General features: G+C 38.1%; 2 protein-coding genes across 2 annotated transcripts; one reads left to right on the top strand and one right to left on the bottom strand.

The window, feature by feature from the left end:
• Window positions 1-3: 3 nt before the first annotated feature.
• Window positions 4-8854, bottom strand: slc28a1 (solute carrier family 28 member 1). The gene is made up of 18 exons (XM_015030324.1): window positions 8641-8854; window positions 8320-8399; window positions 8163-8239; window positions 7773-7864; window positions 7298-7487; window positions 7054-7195; window positions 6710-6823; window positions 6057-6131; window positions 5890-5970; window positions 5699-5779; window positions 5437-5562; window positions 4074-4204; window positions 2477-2645; window positions 2159-2356; window positions 1631-1712; window positions 1416-1514; window positions 1225-1330; window positions 4-1108 (listed from the first exon to the last, which is right to left on the bottom strand). Coding segments are annotated over exons 1-18 (1965 nt in total). The 5' UTR covers window positions 8642-8854; the 3' UTR covers window positions 4-987.
• A 3400-nt stretch (window positions 8855-12254) lies between these two features.
• Window positions 12255-19078, top strand: znf592 (zinc finger protein 592). The gene is made up of 9 exons (XM_015030321.1): window positions 12255-12501; window positions 12896-15099; window positions 16190-16368; window positions 16454-16627; window positions 16718-16877; window positions 17193-17453; window positions 17773-17885; window positions 18018-18159; window positions 18558-19078. Exons 2-9 carry the CDS (start codon window positions 12916-12918, stop codon window positions 19044-19046), a joined length of 3702 nt encoding a protein of 1233 aa, XP_014885807.1. The 5' UTR covers window positions 12255-12501; window positions 12896-12915; the 3' UTR covers window positions 19047-19078.
• The last annotated feature ends 419 nt before the right edge of the window (window positions 19079-19497 follow it).

Below are 19497 nucleotides of genomic sequence, written 5' to 3'. Positions count from 1 at the left end.
GTTCAAGCGTTAGTTTTATTTACAAATCTTTTTAAAAGTTTGTGTTCAACTTTTGCAATCATCAGCAGTATTAAAATTTGCTTCACACTTTAATTCAACGTTTTTACATTCACCAGAGTTTGGATTTAATAAATTATTGAAGCAAAAATGAGCGATTCACTTGTGTTAAATAAATTAAATTACAGCAAATTTAATAAAAAGAAGATCAAAAAATATTTCCTATGTCAAATATTAAAAACTTCACATTTCTCATGTCTTCTACTACATATGTACACTTGCATAGAAAGAAGCTGAGCTGCATGCAGAAAATAAAAATAATCCAAATAAATTTGCTAGTTACCAGCTGAAACTAGGCATGTTTTGGTAATCAGACTCTTATCAGAAACCTGTAATAAAAAACATTCTGAATAAGCAAAAAAATTAAATAAAATACTAAATAAGAAGTTATTTGATCTTTTTATGGTCTTGTCCATCTGCAATTGCTTAAGATGATTCTAAGATTATTCTTCATAATATGAAAAGTCAGACCAATTTTTCGTTTGTCTTTGCCAGAGATATGTGTATTTACATGTATTTAAAAATGAACAGGAAATCAAGTCTGATACAACTTTCTCTTCATCTCTTTTGGACAACAAAAAGAAAAAACTACTTGCATTGTAATTTAACACTTTTAGAGAAACTAACATAACCCCTTGTTTCACATTTCTTTTGACGCCCTTAACAGATGAACGCATATTTTCCCTTTTGAAGGAAAACATCCATTCAACTAAAAATAATACAAACCGGCTTAAAACAGATCCACACAAAATGCCTTCTAACATTTTTTATCTTTTTTGGCATAAATTTTGAATTACAGTTGCCTCTTCATCAGCAGGTGGAACTCACAAAGATTTTTTTTTTTTTTTTTTGCTATAAGAAGTTTAGCAGCTTTAAAAGGCTGCAAGTGCAAATTTCATGAGGATTTTTCTTTCCTCGTGCTGGCCAGGTCTACATACAACCTGACACATTGTTAATGTTACAACACTGGCAACATTTTGACAAAAATAATGTGACATTTTGAACAGTATTCCATGGTTCCTCAAACCAGATGGTGCCATTGTTGATGGTGCTGCAAAACAAATTAGAAATGTAAGAACAAATCTGATGGATCATACAACCATTTTTTATTATTATTATTGCGCGGTTATCATAAAGAACTACATAAATAAAAATAGAAACGTATACCTTTTAAATAAGTCTTGGCAGCATTTTTTTATATTCTCATCAGTATCAATGAAGGCAGATGTTTTAAGCAACTGCACACAGTCAAGTGGGGGAACAAAGAGGAGTCCTGAAAAGCAAAGTTATATCTGGTCTATTACATTGGCTTGAAGCAGACTCTGAAATTGCACAAAAACACAGTTTTTGACTTTTACCAGCAATGCAAGCGTTGACTAGAGACACACAAGTCCCAGTGATCATGGCTCTCACCACCAGAGCTGAGATGTCACTTCTTCTTGCTGGGCATATGGCAGCTACAAGAATAATGTGAGAAAAGGATAGAAATGAAAATAGTACTGTAACAAAGACTCAATTAAGGGTTGGGGGGGAAAAAAACAACAACGTGAAAATATAAAACAAAGATACTCACACAGGCCTCCAATCACAATGCCGAGTGAGCTGAAATTGGCAAATCCACAGAGAGCATAAGTTGTAATTATCTCCGAACGAACCTGAAATGAGAGAATTGTGTTATTTGTATTTTTTTTTTTTTTTGCCGCTTTAATTTTCCTTCTGTTTTTTGCGCCATGATCTCAGAAATACATTCAAATTAATTTAAACATCAAGGAAATGCTTTTTCTCAACAATCAACTAACTGTCAGAGTATTGTGTCTGATGAACAACAGTCAATTCAGCAGTTTTCAACATCGACATGTCGTCCCAAACATAATATATCTACATTAAAAAGCTTTTTTATATTGGTTTACGTAATGCTACATGTTTCTAAGAATTTTGGCTTCTCATTAGCTATAAATTATAATAATCAAAATTAATAGAAATAAATGCTTGAAGTATGTCACTTTATGTAAAAAATTAAACTTACATAATATATGGATTTAACCTTTTGAAATAAATTAACTTCTGATATGATTTATTGAGAAACACCTGTAATACTTACAGATATCCACATTCTTTTGCCTCCAATCACTTCATCAAGCCCGCTGAGTCGGTTGCTCTTCAGCTCCGACAGCTTCTGATAAGCGACAAACTCATTGAGGAAGAGCTTTGTACCAATAAGCTCAGCCACGGTGAAACTCTCATCATATGGTATTCCCATCATGAAGGTGATGGGCATGAACACATATGAGCAAATTAACTGCAAACAGCAACAAAGAAATAATTACATATATACCTGATTGCTTGCACCTTCTTGTTTTGAATTACTAAATTATCCTGCAATAATTAACTGTAAAGTAGCAAGTTTAGCTTCTGTTACCTCAAAGGTGATTTCAGGATATCCGACCATACCTCCAAGCCAACTCAACGCACTATTTATGAAGCCCAGGATGGCGAGAAATGCTATCAGGTTAGCGGCAATGTTGGCAACAAGGCCTATAGATGCAGATGCACCGCTGCTAACAGCCTCCAAAATGTTCTGTTCATCTCTACAAAGATAAATAAATTGTAAGACAATTTTACACACAAAGCAAACAACTAAATCAGTGCTGTGAAAAACAATATCTGCACCTTTATTTTGCCCTTTTTTGCTTTTTAGTGTCACACCTAAATGTTTTAGATAGTCAAAAAAAGATCAAAACAATTCATTCTGATCAAAGATATCTCAGAATCAGAATATTCTGATAGTTTTCCAGTGATGTTTACTTTATCATTAAAGTTAAAGAGGTAACCCTGGGTGGCAACAGCTGTTGGTGATAAATGATAATGAGCCTTTGACATTATGCCCTGTGAAAGATCACATCAAAACTGGACTTTGACTAGATCACTGTGAGAACTTCATTTATCCATCCATTTTCTTTACACCCTTGTCCCTTAGTGGGGTCGGGAGGTGCTGGTGCCTATCTCCAGCTAACGTTCCGGGCGAGAGGCGGGGTACACCCTGGACAGGTCGCCAGTCTGTCGCAGGGCAACACAGAGACACACAACCATGCGCACACACACCTAGGGACAATTTAGAGAAACCAATTGACCTGACAGTCATGTTTTTGGACTGTGGGAGGAAACCGGAGTACCCGGAGAAAACCCACGCATGCACAGGGAGAACATGCAAACTCCATGCAGAAAGACCGGGGCCGGGAATCAAACCCAGAACCTTCTTGCTGCAAGGCAACAGCTCTACCAACTGCGCCACTGTGCAGCCAACTTCATTTATTCATTTAGTTTTTTTCTGCAATTCTGTTTGCGACTTTTTGACTTCTTTAGATCATTATCCTGCTGCACAGCTCATGTTTGCTTGAGGATAAAGTGACAAACTTGTAGCAAAGAGCAGAATTTACACTTCTGTCTTGTCCTGCACATGATGTTTTCTGACACACCTCTTCCAAAGACTTCCAATTTTCTCTCATTAATCTACATAACATCTTCCAAAACATTCTCTTTGGGATCTTCCAGATCTTTTTTTTAGGAAATGTGAGATGAGCTTTTGTGTGGTTTTCACCTTGGAACTCTTTGACTCATGTTATTGTCCTCACAGTCTTCTTCTTACATTAAATAATGAACAGTGACTCTAAGACGAGGAAAGTCTGTCATGTTTTAGATGTTATTCTGGCACATTTTGTGCCCTACTGGATTTGAGTAACTTGAGTGAGTAATTCATGTTTCCTCTACTGAGGACAATGGCTCATTGTGACCAAATGAAGCTTTGCAACTCTTCACAGATTCTTTCTTCTCTATTCTAGGAATTGTTAAAATGGGGCTTTTTGAGATCTATTCAGCCACCTAATGTTGTCAGACTGACTGTCTGACCTAAGTACACAGGTCAGGCAGTAATCGCGTTTGGGTGTTGCTCAGGAATTTATGACTTAACAGTGATGATTACTATTTTACAACAGAATGCTTTGAAAGTGCAAACTCACCCAGCAGCCATTTTGATGTTCTTGTCTGAATTGAAGTGACTTTCTTCTGTCTCAGGATAGGACAGCTTAGATATAGCCAAAGCACACGGTGCGGCCATCACAGAGGCCGAGATCAACGAAGACGCATCAATCTGAAAAAAGATCAAGTTTGCAGATACTCAACATGTTTTACCCGGGGTTTGCTACTTTTTGCTAAATTTAAGAACATTTCTGCAGATTAATTATATTATTTCACATAGACTGACATCAGTAAATTCCAGCGTTTGTTTTCGAAATATTACACATTGTCAGCATTTTCCTCGTGTTCAACAAAATTTCGAAAGGTAGACAGCATAAAACCTGTTCCTTCTTTAAAGGACACATGTTGTTATGTTCAGAAAGCGATGGCAGGTTTGCACATGTGACATCTACTTTGAAGTCTTTTCAATCTTCTCCCAGTATGTTGCAGCAAATTTGAACATTAGAGACAAATCAGAACTCCTGATTTGTGCAAGAAAGAAAGAAAGCACAACACATCATCAAAAGTGCTTCAATGTGGTTCAGTCTTAATACAAACTCAGCCGCCAGGAACACAGACTTCTGCTCTTTTAAGTTTACAAGCCTCCTCTGGGGTGGAGAGAATAATTTGTACAGCACAAAAAGTTTTTCTGCGGTTCATGAAAGTTCTGAACTTTCATAAAACATGAAAGTTTGTTAACCTTTTCGCAAGTTTTTTTTTTTTTTTTTTTTTTTTTTGCACCTGCTGAGTTTATTGTAATCTTTTGAAGTCAGTTTTTATCGTTGACACGTTGTAGGTCAACTGCAGCCCCTGCCAGCCCAGAACACTCCCAATTTGTTCCTGTGCACAGGAAGTTGGGAGTATTCTGCTTAAGGCAACTAAGACCGATCAAGATTATAGTGACCATAGTATGACCTTCATATTTTCTTATCTTATTGCCAGAAAGTCAATGTCATATTATTTTGGGAATTTTAAAGGTGTATTTAAATAGCTCTTTTTCCTTTGTGAAGTGATGATAAGTCCAATGAGGTTGAAAATCAAAAATCTGGTGTTGATTTTTTTTTTTCTTTTCAACTCAGGCTTGGACACAGCCTGAGAATTTTGTTTAAATTAATTATTTGAACATGCCTTTTATGAATTTACATTTGAATATTTTCATTCACTCCCTACCTCCTTTATATTTTTACTTTTTTATTATGCTAGCTGCTAGCATCCTTTTGTATAGAAAATGCATTCCAAATATTTAATGGGCAACAGATTTAAAGGGATTTTTAATTTTTTTTAAAAATGAGAACAGGTGGAACATTTTAATTTGGTACCTTCCTGTGCCTGCAATATGCTGGCATGTGAAGAGCTTAATCTCACCCCAAATGAGATGAACGCCCCCATGACGCTGCCTGCAATAGTGGCAAAACCACCAGTCATAACGGCATGGATCTCTGATTTGGTCATGTCCTTCAAATAGGGTCGAATCAGCAGCGGAGCTTCAGTCTAATGCAAAAACATAAACGACAATTAGGCATATTTAAAAACTTCAACTTTTTCCTACACTTGATATCATTCTTGATTTGCTTGCCAAACTAAGAATGTTGCCTTTAAAGTGTTGCAAAAATGGTGAAGAGCATACCTGCCCAACAAATATGTTTCCTGCCACGCTTAAGGTCTCAGTGGGCGAGGTTCCCAGCGTTATCTCCATAACCCATGAGATCTGCATGGACAAAAACACATGGCTCCGAGTTACAGTATATTATAGCACACACGCAGAGAGAGAGAGAGACCTATAGAAATGTGTGTGAGGCTACAAGAGACATTTTTTACCTTTAAAATGACCCACTGCATTACACCCAGAAAGTAAAGGACAGACATAACGCTGCTGAAGAACACGACGATGGGCAAAGCCTGACAGGAAATTCATAAACTAGTTCAGTACATTTAGTACTTGGTACTTGAAGTGCTCATATTTTTGAATTTTGCAACACACTCACTTGAAAGGCAAAAATGTTGCCAATCAGGTCACCGAAAACAAACGATGATCCCTCTTTGGTGTAGTCAAGGAAAATCTGTGATCATATGGTGCACAAATGAAAGAAAGGTGATAAAAAAAACAGGGGTAAATTATTTAAAATTGTTATTAATTTTATTAGTGCATGAAGGAAGATGACAGGTAGTCATTCTGTTTTATCACATGAAGTTAATTTACAGCTTTGTAGATAGTTGAAGCACACTTTAAAAAGTAATTAGGAGGCATGTGTGTGGGCTCATATTCTGCTGACTTAGGCCTGGATGCTCAATAAAACTGCTGAAGATAAGAGTGTAAATATTACACCACTAACTCTGTTTATCACATGAAGAAAGCATGTAGTAGAAAGAAACATGTTTAGAATAATCTCTGTCACTCAGTGGGAAAATTGTCAGAGAAATAGGACACATACAAACATATTAAAAAAAAGAATACTTTTATTAATACTGATAATGTAGTTATTCATATTATTTAAAAATGTTGTCTATAATATAAACTGTTCTTTATGCACATTAATGGAACGCTTAAGCCTATTTGTGAATGTACAACAACAAATAATTTTATTGTTTCTATATGTTCTTTACCCGATTTATTTAATCCATGAAAACAAAGTAATACCTGCACTTGTTTTCCAAGCCAGTCAAAGGCTGTAAGACCTGGTTGGGTTCTTATAACAAACAGTCCAATACAGAACTGCAGTCCCAGACCCCAAAACACTGGCCTCCATGAGATCTACAAAAACAAAGCTGTTATCTTTATCACTTTATTAGAGCACGTTTGTTCATTTAAAACAGGGAGGCACTTCAGCTGAATCATTAAATCACGAGAGCAACCGAGCTTAGTGATGTCCAAGGTCTCTGTGAAACAGAAAACGTGACTGATAGAAGCCGCTCGTGTTTTAAAAGAGCTGTAAAGGACTACTCATTGTTGATTAGAGCCGATGCGTGCCTAAGCGAACTCACCATTGCCCTGTGAGCCGAGAAGAGGAATAGAAGCACGATAAACATGCACACACCTCCGAACGAGATAAGCTGCTCGGGACGTTTGCTTGTGTCTAAAGCGAGCCACACCACAAGCAGGACCACGGCTGCTAGGATGAAAACCCTGCCGGACACAAAAGAGCAGCATGCGTTTAACACGTGCCATTGCTTAAGGGGCTAATTTAACACAGAATACATTGGGATTAAAGACTTAAAAACTATTCACCATTTCAGCCATTTCAGGTTGGATTTGAAGCATCGAACAGCGGGCTTGAAAAACCGGCTGATGCTTTTCCCCTGGTACTTCTTCACAAGTTCGTATGACACGGCAGCAACTGCCAGACAAGTTAGGACTACGAGAGCGATGGCCCTCTGGAAATTCAGCACACAGGCGGCAATAAAGTACGCCACATATCCTGCAGGGAAGAGTATAACATGAGCTACTTGTCATAACTGAACTAAACATAAACATGTACATAAGTTCTTGCTGCACTAGTTTTCAAACTTTTTTTCTGTAACAAGTACCACATCAGCGGATTCCAAGTACCACCGAACTATTAAATACTTCAAAAATAGTACAATTGTAGGACTTGGAATTATTTAGCTTGTTGTGTTAGGCAGAACTAGTTCCACCAATAGTACTTTTATCATATTGTCTTACCAAATAAATCTCTGCAAAAGGAATAGACTTTGTTTATTACCTGCTCCGAGTATGCCCAGCACAATGTACTTCAAGATTTTGGAGTGATCCTTGACATAACGCTCTGTGGCATTAATTGGCTTGGAAATCTTACTGAAAGATTAAACAAATAAAACAAACTAAAAACACAAGCATGTTACATTTTCTTTAATGCTCTCTTCAGTGATGTAAGTTTTCGTGATTTGGATGTACTGCACTTAGCTGTTCATGTTATATGAGGCAACAGAAAACTTGTGCAGATTTTTATATATATAAATAAAATCAGCCACGTGCTAAAAGTGTAAACTAGACTTCATAGGCATAATAAACATTTACATCCAGGAGGACTCGCTAATTATGAAGCAGTTTCTATTTTAGCAACACAAAACTTAAATTTCATAATCGGACAAACCTGAGGTATGATCCTAGTTTCTTTCCTGATTTTTCAGGCTGACTTTTGGTGCTGTTTGTGTCAGTAGTTTTATCCTCCTAGCAAGATAAAGGCATTTTATGAAAGCAAAAAGAATACGGTGTTACTTTCTTTGACTGATAGTGAAATAATGACTTACCCAAGCTTCATAAGCGTGGTTGTCGATGCCATTTTCAGGGTTTTGGCGTAGATTTTTAAGCTTGACACTGTTTTCGTCCACTGAAAAACAGAATCATTGTTTACCAGCAGCCGGTGTGAAAAGCAGCTTCAACTTGAAAACACACAGGAATGCTTTTTTTAGGCTGAGCCTCTGTGAACTCTGCGAGATAAAGCAGTTTCAAAATAAAGCCTGCCAAGTCCTTAGGGTTATCATGCAACCCAAAAAAAATCCAGGTGAAAGTACTTACAAAATACAAATATATTGTTTAATTAAAAGAAAAAAACAGAGCTAATGGCTTACTTATTCTGTGTCCTCCCAAACCGAGCTGTCAAATGCTGGACTGTAAAACACACCACCAGGAAATATACTCTACCCTGGAAGCATGCTATTATTAATTAACAGACATGATTTCTTTTCTCTCTCTTTTTTTTTTTACTGCTTTTTGAGGAGGCGCGAGTCAGAGGTTGGAGTCAGCGTCACTTGGCAAAAATGACAGAATGAAGCTTACAAAGCAACACATGACTAAACATCATGCTGACTGTGTTTTTAACTGGGCAAATTACTAAAACAACAAATGATAAGATGAAAAGTAAATGATGAATCATGGAGAGTTGTTATTTGTTGGTTGATTAGTTTTGAAGGAGTAGTTTGAAGGCATACATCCATGACACGCTATTAAATATTTTTGGGGGGGCTAAGGGGGGGTTGATAAAAAGAGTATAAATCCCAATAGGTTCTTAAATAAATATATTACAGTTTTATTACCTGGAATACAACACAAGAAACATTCACTCTCCTATTTTTAGGGAATGTCAGAAGATTATTGGAAGTATGCTGCCAGTGATTCAAGTGTGTCTGCACTCTATTACAAAACCATACATAATAAGCACAGATAAAATATGAAAACACTGGAATGAAATGACTGAAACAATAAGTAGCGACATTACTGGTCTGCTGACTTGAATACATTGCAGCAGTCTGTAACAAACCTTCACCATGCTTTGAATTTTTTCATATGTTAACAATCATAAACTTCAGTGTATTTTATTATGAGTTTTTGTAGTCATTCAAAAATAATACAAACCTGTGAAGTGGATGGAAGGTGCTCCCGAAGTAAAAATCTGAAAGGTGTGGCATGCATTTGTATTGAGTCTCTCTTGCACTTTATTCTACAATTGTTTTATTTCACCTACTAATAAAACAGTGTCCACCTGTTGGTAATTTTACTTCAGTACTTCAGAGATTTGATTGATTGATTGATTGATTGATTGATTGATTGATTGATTGATTGATTGATTGATTGATTGATTGATTGATTGATTGATTGATTGATTGATTGAAAACTAACTTGAGCACACCATGCCCAGTGTTAAACATGGTAGTGGCAGCATCTTGCTGTGGATGTGTTTTCTTAGTGAGAGGGAAACAGAAGATGGGTGGAGCTAAACAAATGCTAATCTTGATGAGGAACACCTATTATGGACTTGAGACTGGGATAGATATTCACCCACCAGCAGGATAACAACCCTAAACATGCAGCCAGAGCTACAATCTGTGTGTTAGAATGACCTCGACCAAAATCTGACTGAGCGTTTACAAGGTAAAGATGGATGTTTACTGACATCATGTGTTCAGTCCGACGGCCCTTGAGCTATTATGCAAAAGAACGTCAACAAAGCTGGTAAAGACATACCTTAAAAAATTTGCAGCACTGATTAAAGAAGCAAAACTATTACAACAAGGATCTGAATACAACTTCACACCACACTTTTCAGGTTGCTATTTGCTTTAAATTTTGCAGAACAATTTTGGTCAAAAATAAATAAGTAAAAGTTACAAAAACATTCATTCCTCTTGACAACTGAGTGCAACTTTTTTAGGTCCATCACATTAAAACACAATAAAGGTTTGTAGCCGCTAATTAGCAAAAAAAAAAAAAAAAAGTAAAAAAGTTCAAGGTGTGCGAACACTTTTCAAGGTATAGCTGTTTATTGTTTCTGAACTGTTTCTAAAACATTATTACACCTCATAAAATTCTGTTTTGTTGCAAAATGCAGTTTTACCATGGTTCATAACACTCAATGTGGACACATGCCTGTCTGGGAGACTATATTAAATGATTGTCGACGCTTAGAAAGTGCCACTTAGTTGTGTCTGATTAATATTTAGAGAGCCTTTGAAATGCTTAAACCTATTACATGAGATTAATGATCCATTAAAGGTTTCAGCAACAGAACCATTAAACTCAGGTCTGGTAATTTTAAATATTTTTTTCATTATTCTTGCTAAATTATGTAGCTACAAACAATCTGGAACTGTAAATACTCAAGCCAATGATTTGATGAGCACTGGACACAAAAAGAGATGAGACAGTAGAACAAATAAGACAAAATTAGGATATTACTACTTTGCTATGAATTAATTTATTTGTAATATAGGCCTAATGTCAAAAATAGTGGCTGAATTTGCAAGCAGTGTATTTTTTCCATAGTGTGATACAGCTTGTTTTGTCTGATTCCAGGGAACTAGACGTGTTGTGTTTCTGCTCTAGCCACTGTGGCTAGCGGGAAGGGGAACACGTTGTTAATAATTCCCTCAGTTATGTCTTGCAGGCTTTGTCTTACCGACATCTTGGTTAAAATGCAAAGATTTCTCAAGTCATAGTTAAATTCAAGAATAAAAAGGGTGTTCTGCTTTATCAGAATTTATTACCCATCAATCTTGGATCGTCTTCTTGGTTCGCTAAGGTAACAGACAGATATCCCTCTTGTTATAGTTCAAACTGAGGGCATTATATAAAAGGTGATATTAAATTCCTCCAGAGAGTTCTAGAGTTGCGCCTGGGTCTTTTTGAATTTTATTTATTATTATATAACACAGATTAAGAAGAATGTGTAAATGTACATTGGCAAGGAGTTGGTAATATTCTGACGCTGCATGTCCAGTTGTTTTTACGAAGTCATTATTACTATTACCAATAGATTTTCTTGTCTTGTTATGAGTTAGTTTGTAACCATTTTGTCTATGTAATGAAATGTATTTGTTTTCTCTTTAGTACAGTATATTGAACAGGCACATGAATATTATAACTTGGTTTTCATTACAAATTTTTGATAAATATTGAGTTGGTATTTAATTTAGAGAAAGGGTAGGACTAAATAAGTGTTCACTTCTTCCTACTCTTCTTCAAACAGAAAAGTAGTGGTAAGCTAATTATTTTTTTCTTGGTTATATATGCACATGTTTTCTCTGTCCTATGCTTGTTTCAAATTAAGCACTGAGTCCCACCACTTCATAGAAAACTGATTTCAGCCATTTGTTTCCAAGTTCTAGTTTCAGTCATGATCAATATTTCTTGAGTGTATGTGAGGGTGGGAAATTATTAAACATATAAATTAATAGCTTAGCTTTATGGCACAACTCTTTCTTCACCAAGACAGACCAGAGCAGCAATAACAATATGGCAGACAAAGCCATATTGTTATAACTTATTGGCTTTGTCTATTCATTTCCAAGATGCAACTACTAAAACACCTTTGCTTTAAGGAGAGACTCATTCACAACCTGAAGGGTCCACCTTTTTCCCCCCCAAGTATTCTGCTTGTTACTGAAGGAATATATTTCTGATTAAATAATCCTTGTTATAGAAATGTATAATAAAGCCTTAAAAAAAAGAGGAAAGTCACATGCTTAATGTGTAAAACACAAATTTTAGTTAATCATCATGTTATATTTCAAAGCTTCCTTTGGTCAGAAATTTATATGGGTAGAAATGGCTTATTTGGCTTCTATTGGCCACAAAGAACTTATCTATTCAGAGTCGCCTACATGTTGTTTGTATCCAGGTTTAAAATGTATTTACTCTTACCTACCTAATATTCGAGAGCTACTGCCGTGTGTTTCAGCGGTTGAGGGGAAGGAAGAAGTTAATTGATTTCTTAGCTTCCTCTTCTCCTTCCTTGTGGCACCCAGTTTCTCGTTTTGCCTGTAAGTCAGCGATGAGGGTTTGAATCACCCAAGACGGAAAAAGGAAAACCAAGTTGACGTTAGCAGCGTTTAGCATAGCTTAGCTACAATACCCTACAGCAGTATGAACTTTGTACTATATTTAAGTTGCTATATAACAGCATTCTAGATCGTTGGGCACACGAGTATCAAATGGTAAGCGTGATTTGCATAAATAAGTAAAGTATTTAAGTGCTTAGCTTAAATGTTTTCGCTTTAGCATGTTGTTGTTGGCTAGCTAGCCTGGTTTCGATACGTTTTAGCTAGGTACTATGTTAGCCAACTCACCTCGCAGCCTGTGCATTTTTGCCCCAATCGTACTGTCATTCTTTAATGTTTAAGGAATGTGTTTTACGCTAATGCATCTTACATTTAAAAGAAAACTTACCTAGACGTGTTGGCTTTGCAGCTAATGCTAATATTAGCACTGGAGTTGTTTTTAACCTTTAAGACAAGTTATATTTTTTGGAGTGTAGTAAGCTGAAGCCATTGTGAAAATTGAATGAGTCTTGTATTGTAATTTAGTGCAAATTTCGGATGTTTTCCATAGGTTTATGAGAATGCAGAGACATGGGTGACATGAAAACCCCAGATTTTGATGACCTTCTGGCAGCCTTTGACATCCCAGATGCCACTGGACTGGATTCTAAAGAGGCCATCCAGGAAAGCCACGAGGAGATAGATAATCAACTAAAACACTCAGTAATCTGTCTGGATGACAGCTTACTCAGTAACCCAGATGCCACTACAGCAGATATTCCTCTTGTTAGTGTTATAGTGAAAAATACAAGTCGACAAGAATCACTTGAAGGTTTCAGTGACCGGCTTCATTCAGTTACAGCGTTGCAGAATGGATTCAAGGGACAGGAGGCCTGCGTTAAGCCTGTGGAACCATCCAACACAAGTTTTTCTAATTCATTTCAAGCTGATTTGAATGGGGAAGGTTCAAGAGAACTTCCTGGAGAAATTCCCCTTCAGCAGAAACCTGATGAAACAGCAGTATTTTCTCCATCACTTTCCCATTTTAGTCCTCCCTATAGTCCTCAGACAGAGGCATTGTATAGCAACAACCAAAAGGTTTCAAAACAAGAGGGGCCTTGTTGTCTAGAAGCTCGGATTTTGGCAGAACCTTTAGTTCCAGGCAGGGAACAAAAATCAGATATTTTTTTGTTCGATGCGTCTCCCAAGAACACTAAAGAGAGCACACCAGAAAATGGCAGAAGCAACGATCATCTCTCTGATAGCTATATCAGAGGTGAAACAGAGAACACCACTAGAGCATGTTGCCCATTTACTTCTTTAAGCAGTGAGCAGAACTTTAAAGAGGCGGAATCCCAAAACACAGAGGATGTTACCAACTCTTATTCATCTGCCAAATTTCAAACATCTAAATTGCCTTTGTCTAATGAGGCTCCAATTGCTCCAAATACTAAAAAGGATCCCACTGAGACAACTGATCCCACAGAATCGTCAGCATCGAACAGTGATTGCGTTAAAGCTAATAACATGGCAGCCATATCCCCAAGAAGCCCCAGGAGTCCGAATGATGTAGTGAAACGGTTAATGAAACCCTCTGATAGCCCTGTAAGCCTCTGCAGTGACAGCAGTGGCAAGACATCCCCTGCAGTGGCATCTGTTTCATCCCCAGCCATACCCAGGGTCAGAATTAAGACTATTAAAACCACTTCTGGTCAGATCAAACGCACAGTGACCAGTGTGCTGCCAGACTCCGAAACAGACGAGATTCATTCTGCTTATGAGTCCTCGCCGTCGCAGAGTATGATCAGTGAAGACTCCTACTGCAACGTGTCCCCTCGTCAATCTCAAGCTGTTGATTGCAGTCCTGGGAGTAACCCAGCAGCATGCACATCTTCACCCAAAATGCCCAGAAGGTCGGAGGAAAAATCGAGAGGTTTTAGGACAGGCTTCCACAGGAGTAGCCGCGCTGTCCAGCGATCCGTTGCACACGATGCGCAGAAACCAAAGAGAGCTTCATCTACGACAGGTCTCACATCAAACACAAACTTCCTTCCAAAAGCAATGCACTTGGCAAGTCTAAATTTGGTCCCTCACAGCGTTGCTGCTTCAGTTGCTGCCCGGCCCTCGTCCCATCAACAAAGTCAAAACATTCTTCCCTCCTCGGTTTGCAGCACTGTCCCTCTGGTGCATCAAGTCAAAACAGCCACGCCTTTCCCCCGTTCATCTGCCCCGAACACAGCTGCAGGAACCCTAAACAGGCTTTTGACAAGTGCCAACCCAGTGCCTGTATACGTGCCTAACCTGAGCCCCCCACCAGAGTGCAACATCAAGCTTCCGCCTCGCGGCTATTGCTGCCTCGAGTGCGGGGACTCGTTTGGCGTCGAGAGGAGTCTGGCGTTTCATTACAACAGGAGGAGTGTCCAGATCGAAGTAGGATGTACACACTGCGCAAAGACCCTGGTTTTCTTTAACAGGTGCGCCCTGTTGGCACATGCACGGGAGCACAAAAGCAACGGCAGCGTGATGCAGTGCACGCAGCTCCATCTGAAACCTATATCAGAGGAGCAGATGTTTGTACCCCTGAGCTCTGAGTCGGCGAACACGGGCCCGTACCCCTCGACGTTCGTCTCACCAGTCAGTGAACCCGTCATGCCCTTATACCCAGACGGTGTGATTCGCAACAGGTTCCGTTGTCTGGAGTGCAACAAGCAGTTGCCAGACTACAAAGCGCTTGCAGGTCATTACCAGAAGATGTCAGAAGACGTGGAAGGGCTGGTGAGTAAATGGGGTGGAAAAGTATGAGAGAATGTGCTTTTGCGTCTTTGTTAGTGTCGATTAAATCAAGAAAAAAAAAAGGAAACAATAATGTGATCAAGTTTTGAAGGCCGAACTAGATTGTAACGGCTTTAGAGCTAGATGTTAATTCAAATATAGTGCCAACCTGTTTAGTGCAATGGAGTCGTTCATCTATAGAAGGCATGAGTCAGAGTGAAACCTTCCCTTGTGACGGCCTTGAGTAAAAATACTAAAATTTGATGTTATAAAAGATGTTAATACAAAAAATTTAAACATGTACAGTATAATATGATGTAAGTGCTTTTAAAACTGAAGCAATTACCCCTGCTGCTGACAGTTTATTTACCATTTATTTATTATTTTGATGTAAACTCAGACAAAGATTAATATTTATATAAACAGTAGCTTTGAACTAACTTTTTTTTTCATGGCACATTATGTGCTCTTTTTTTTACCATTTTGTTGCACAAGTATAACAAATTCATTTTGGCTGTTTAATTAATCGGGCCATCTGTTCAGTTACAGCCTGCAATTAGCAGCTTAAGTGATATATTGCTCATCCCTTACTAATCGTAGCAATTATAAACAATGTCAGCTTAATAAAGATGTTGCCCTTTTCGTCAGTAGTTTCCAGGACCAGCAATATTTCCTGAAGAATTTATGTTTGTTGCAAGTGTGGGGAAAGTATAATAGCTTTTTTTTCAGACAGCTGACCAGCTGTGTGCAGCAGCTGCTTTTGGGAAGCAATATTATGGCACTTCTGTGCTTTATACAAAACTCCAGGCAGTCGTTGAAACTATATTTTTTTGTTTTCAAACTTTGGCAGACCTTGATTCCGGTCTTCAGTCTATTCATATTCTGTGGTTATAGTAGGCATTTAAAAACATTCTGTGGTTAAGCTGCGTCACAGATAGGGGTTATGTGCATGTTTAGCTCCTGTAACATAAAAAAAATGTAAATCATAAACTTATTCCATAAAGTTGACGTATCCATTGTTTATGTTTACATTTTTAATACATTTCATGCTCTTTTTTCCCCTCCCCTTTGCCCTCGTCTTTCATTATGACAGATTTGTAAAGTTTGCTCAATGTTGTTGCCAAACAAGTGCAGCTTCAGAACTCACCAGCGCCTCCATGCCCACAAATCCCCTTACTGCTGTCCTGAGTGCGGCGCCCCGAGTCGATCTGCTGACATCCAGAAGCATGTCAAGGAGAACTGTCTGCATTATGCTCGCAAGGCTTGGTACAAGTACGTAGGCTAAAGAAGCAATAATTTTTCTTTTAAATTCACAGTAAGATGTTATAATAGTGTTTTTAAATATATTTTCTTCCAGATGTCTTCACTGTGACATGGTTTTCAGAACCCTCCTTGGACAAAAGACTCACGTTGAGGAGAAACACTGCGAGGTCTTGTACAAGTGTTCAGTCTGTCCAGTTGCCTTCAAGACCTCTGACGGCTGTGAAGTGCATTTAAAAAATAAACACAAATCTAGCAGGCAAACTCCTCAGTAAGTTAACTGCAAATGGTCTGACAGTTCTAAGTTGTACTTTTCATTTTAAGAGTTGTCAACACATTTATTTGTTTGTATTCTTTGCAGGTTGGTGTTTAAGTGCTCCTGCAAGGCACTTTTCAATAAAAAACACAACTTTTTTCAACATTTTCACGAAAACGCCAACAGGCGAGTCACTTGTGTGTTCAAGTGTCCAGAATGCAACTCTGTTTTCCCACAAAAGCGGCTGTTGATGCAGCACTTCAAGGTTAGTTCCAAACATATTGCTTATTATTATTGTTATGAAGTTTGCAATCATTTTCCTTTTTATAATTGTTGTTTTCTTTTTGTTTTGTTTTTTTTAACTTCCAAAATTTGTATACCTTTTTAAATATTGCAAGTTGTACTAAGGAGAGAAAAATGTAATCACAAGTTGCAGGTGTTCTGTCCTGTTACACTACTGATTCTATTCATACAAGCATTTTGTGACCATTTTCTTTTAGCTTAATTTATTATAAAGTATAAGGTATGGTGTCTTTAACTGTAATGAGTGCTTTCCTCTGTATGTTTTGTCATCTGGCAGAACGTGCATGTGGGAAATATGACGGCAGACACAGAAAAGGACAGTAAAGAAAAAGAAGGGCTGGATTGGTTCCCAGAGTCTTATCCTGTCCAGCGGGAGAAGAGTCACATCACTCGTAAAAACACCGACAGTCCAAGGAAGAAGTCGGAGCAGGACGCCAAATCTCGCGTTAAGCCTCGGGGGTGGACATGCGGCGAGTGTCTGCAGTGCTTTGCTGAAAGAGAGTCGTACGTTTCTCACATGAAGATCAACCATGGAAAGGTAGATGTTTGACTCCAAACCTTCTCACTAAATGCTGGTCCGTCTCAGAACATTCTGACAGTTTGTTGTAAGTGTGGGGAAGGCACACACTTACAACAAAAAGAAAAGCTATATTCCGTCCACTTTCTCTGGCAACTCACAAAATAGCTGACTTAAGAGCATTCAGGAAAAGATAAATGTACAACAAACCAGATTTTTATTTGTTATTGTACTCAATGAAGTTCAGGTTTTTGGCATATTTAGGTTTCTTAATGTGGTTAAGTAGGTGCAGTTTTACAAGCTCGTCTCATTGGAACTATGTTTGATGTTTTTACGTCAGTCAATGAAGAAATATCCTTGTCGCCACTGTGAGCTGTCGTTCAACGCAGCCACCAGTCTGAGGCGACACATTCGCAGTGAACATGATGGTAAAAGAAGAATTTATTCTTGTTGGTAAGTTTAAACAACCTCAAAGTTTATATTAATCTCTTGTCTGATTTTTTTTTTGTTTTGTTTGTTTGGTTTTTTTTGGGGGGCTTTTAAAGAATTTACAGTAATATTTCAACCTTTTACCATATTCCACAGGTACTGCACGGATCCAAAGACAACCTTCACAACAAGCGTGATGTTGAAGAACCACATAAGTCTTATGCATGGAATTAAAAACCCGGATCTCAGGCAGATGCCCAAATCATCCATCAAGGAGTTCAAAAGCCCTTCAGGCAAGGTAGGTATAGATAAACAGATGGATAAATAATCAAGCATATTTTAATACCAGACAAAGATGATCCGACTAAGTAGCAAAGGCTACGTTCCAGTTATGATTTCCTTCATTGTTTTTTTATTTATTGCTCTGAAAACATCATTTGAGGACAGCTTTTTGTACTTAATCTTAAGTATTTTCTTCTGTTCATGCAGTTTTATGATTAGAAATTTTTGCGTGTGATGAAAAAAAAAAAGCCAAAATAAGAAATTTGTAAAGGGCCAAATACTTTTTAACAGCAGTGTGTTTAATTTGGAAAAAAAACTAAAAAAAAAAAAAAAAACAGTTCTTGCAGGCCAGTGCTAAAATGTAACAGATTGTAGCGATCCCAGTTTAACAGGTTGTTGTATGATTTTCTTCAGGGGATAATATTGGCGTCGCCAGTCAGGCGCAGGCAGGCTGACACCCCGGATCGCAGTGATCTCGATGCTCCTTCAGCTAAACGTCTTAAAGCTCAGTTCCGCTGTTCAAAGTGCGGTTTCACCACGGACGACAGCACCGAGTTCCAGCAGCATATACCTCAGCATAAAACAGATGAAAACACTCCTCAGTGCCTTCACTGTGGTCTGTGTTTCACATCTGTGGTTTCTCTTAATAGACATCTTTTTATTGTGCACAAAGTCAAAGATCCCAAGGAAGATGAAGAAGAAGACAAAGAAGAAGAAGAAGAAGAGGAGGAGGAGGAGATGAGAGATGTCGGTCGGTCGGTTGGATCGGCCGTGACTGCTCATGTGAATGACTATAAACCCTCGCTGGATGAGGAGCCAGAAAACCCTCCCTACACCAACACTTCAGACTTTCATTTAAAACTAAAACCTCTTTCCCAGACAGATTCAGCTTCTTCCCAGTAGTGAAGGTTACATCTGTCCCAGAAAAAGCTGCATTTATTTGTCCTTTTTTTTTTTTTTTTATGGTGTCGAGCCAAATTTATGCTTCAACGTCAGCTTGACGCAGAACCTACGCCGTGTGGCTCCCCTTTAGCTTGACATGCACCTGTCCAGAAAATAACTCCACGTCGTAGCAACACGTACCAACAGCTGCTATTGGCCCAGGTGGTGTGTGTTTACATGGATCGCTGATTTGCTCACAATTAACCCCCATGTGGATCAAGAGCATAAAATGTAAGGGGCTGTAACTGAATCGGTTTGCTCACCGGTTTGGCCGTGTTTATTTTGAGCTTCCAGCAGCTCTACCAGTCTGTGCAAGTATTCTTTTCCACATCGTCTTCTTTTTTTTTTTTTTTTTTTTTTTCTTTTTTCCTTCAGTTGGGACTGTAATCAACATTTAGGGGCTTGTCGAGTC

This window comes from Poecilia latipinna, unplaced genomic scaffold, assembly GCF_001443285.1.
Source record: "Poecilia latipinna isolate Pla-1442-1.1 unplaced genomic scaffold, P_latipinna-1.0 Scaffold178, whole genome shotgun sequence".
In the NCBI taxonomy this organism is placed as follows: Eukaryota; Metazoa; Chordata; class Actinopteri; order Cyprinodontiformes; family Poeciliidae; genus Poecilia; species Poecilia latipinna.
The sequence above is the reverse complement of the archived record's forward strand: the minus strand, read 5'-3'. Positions and strand labels throughout refer to the sequence as shown.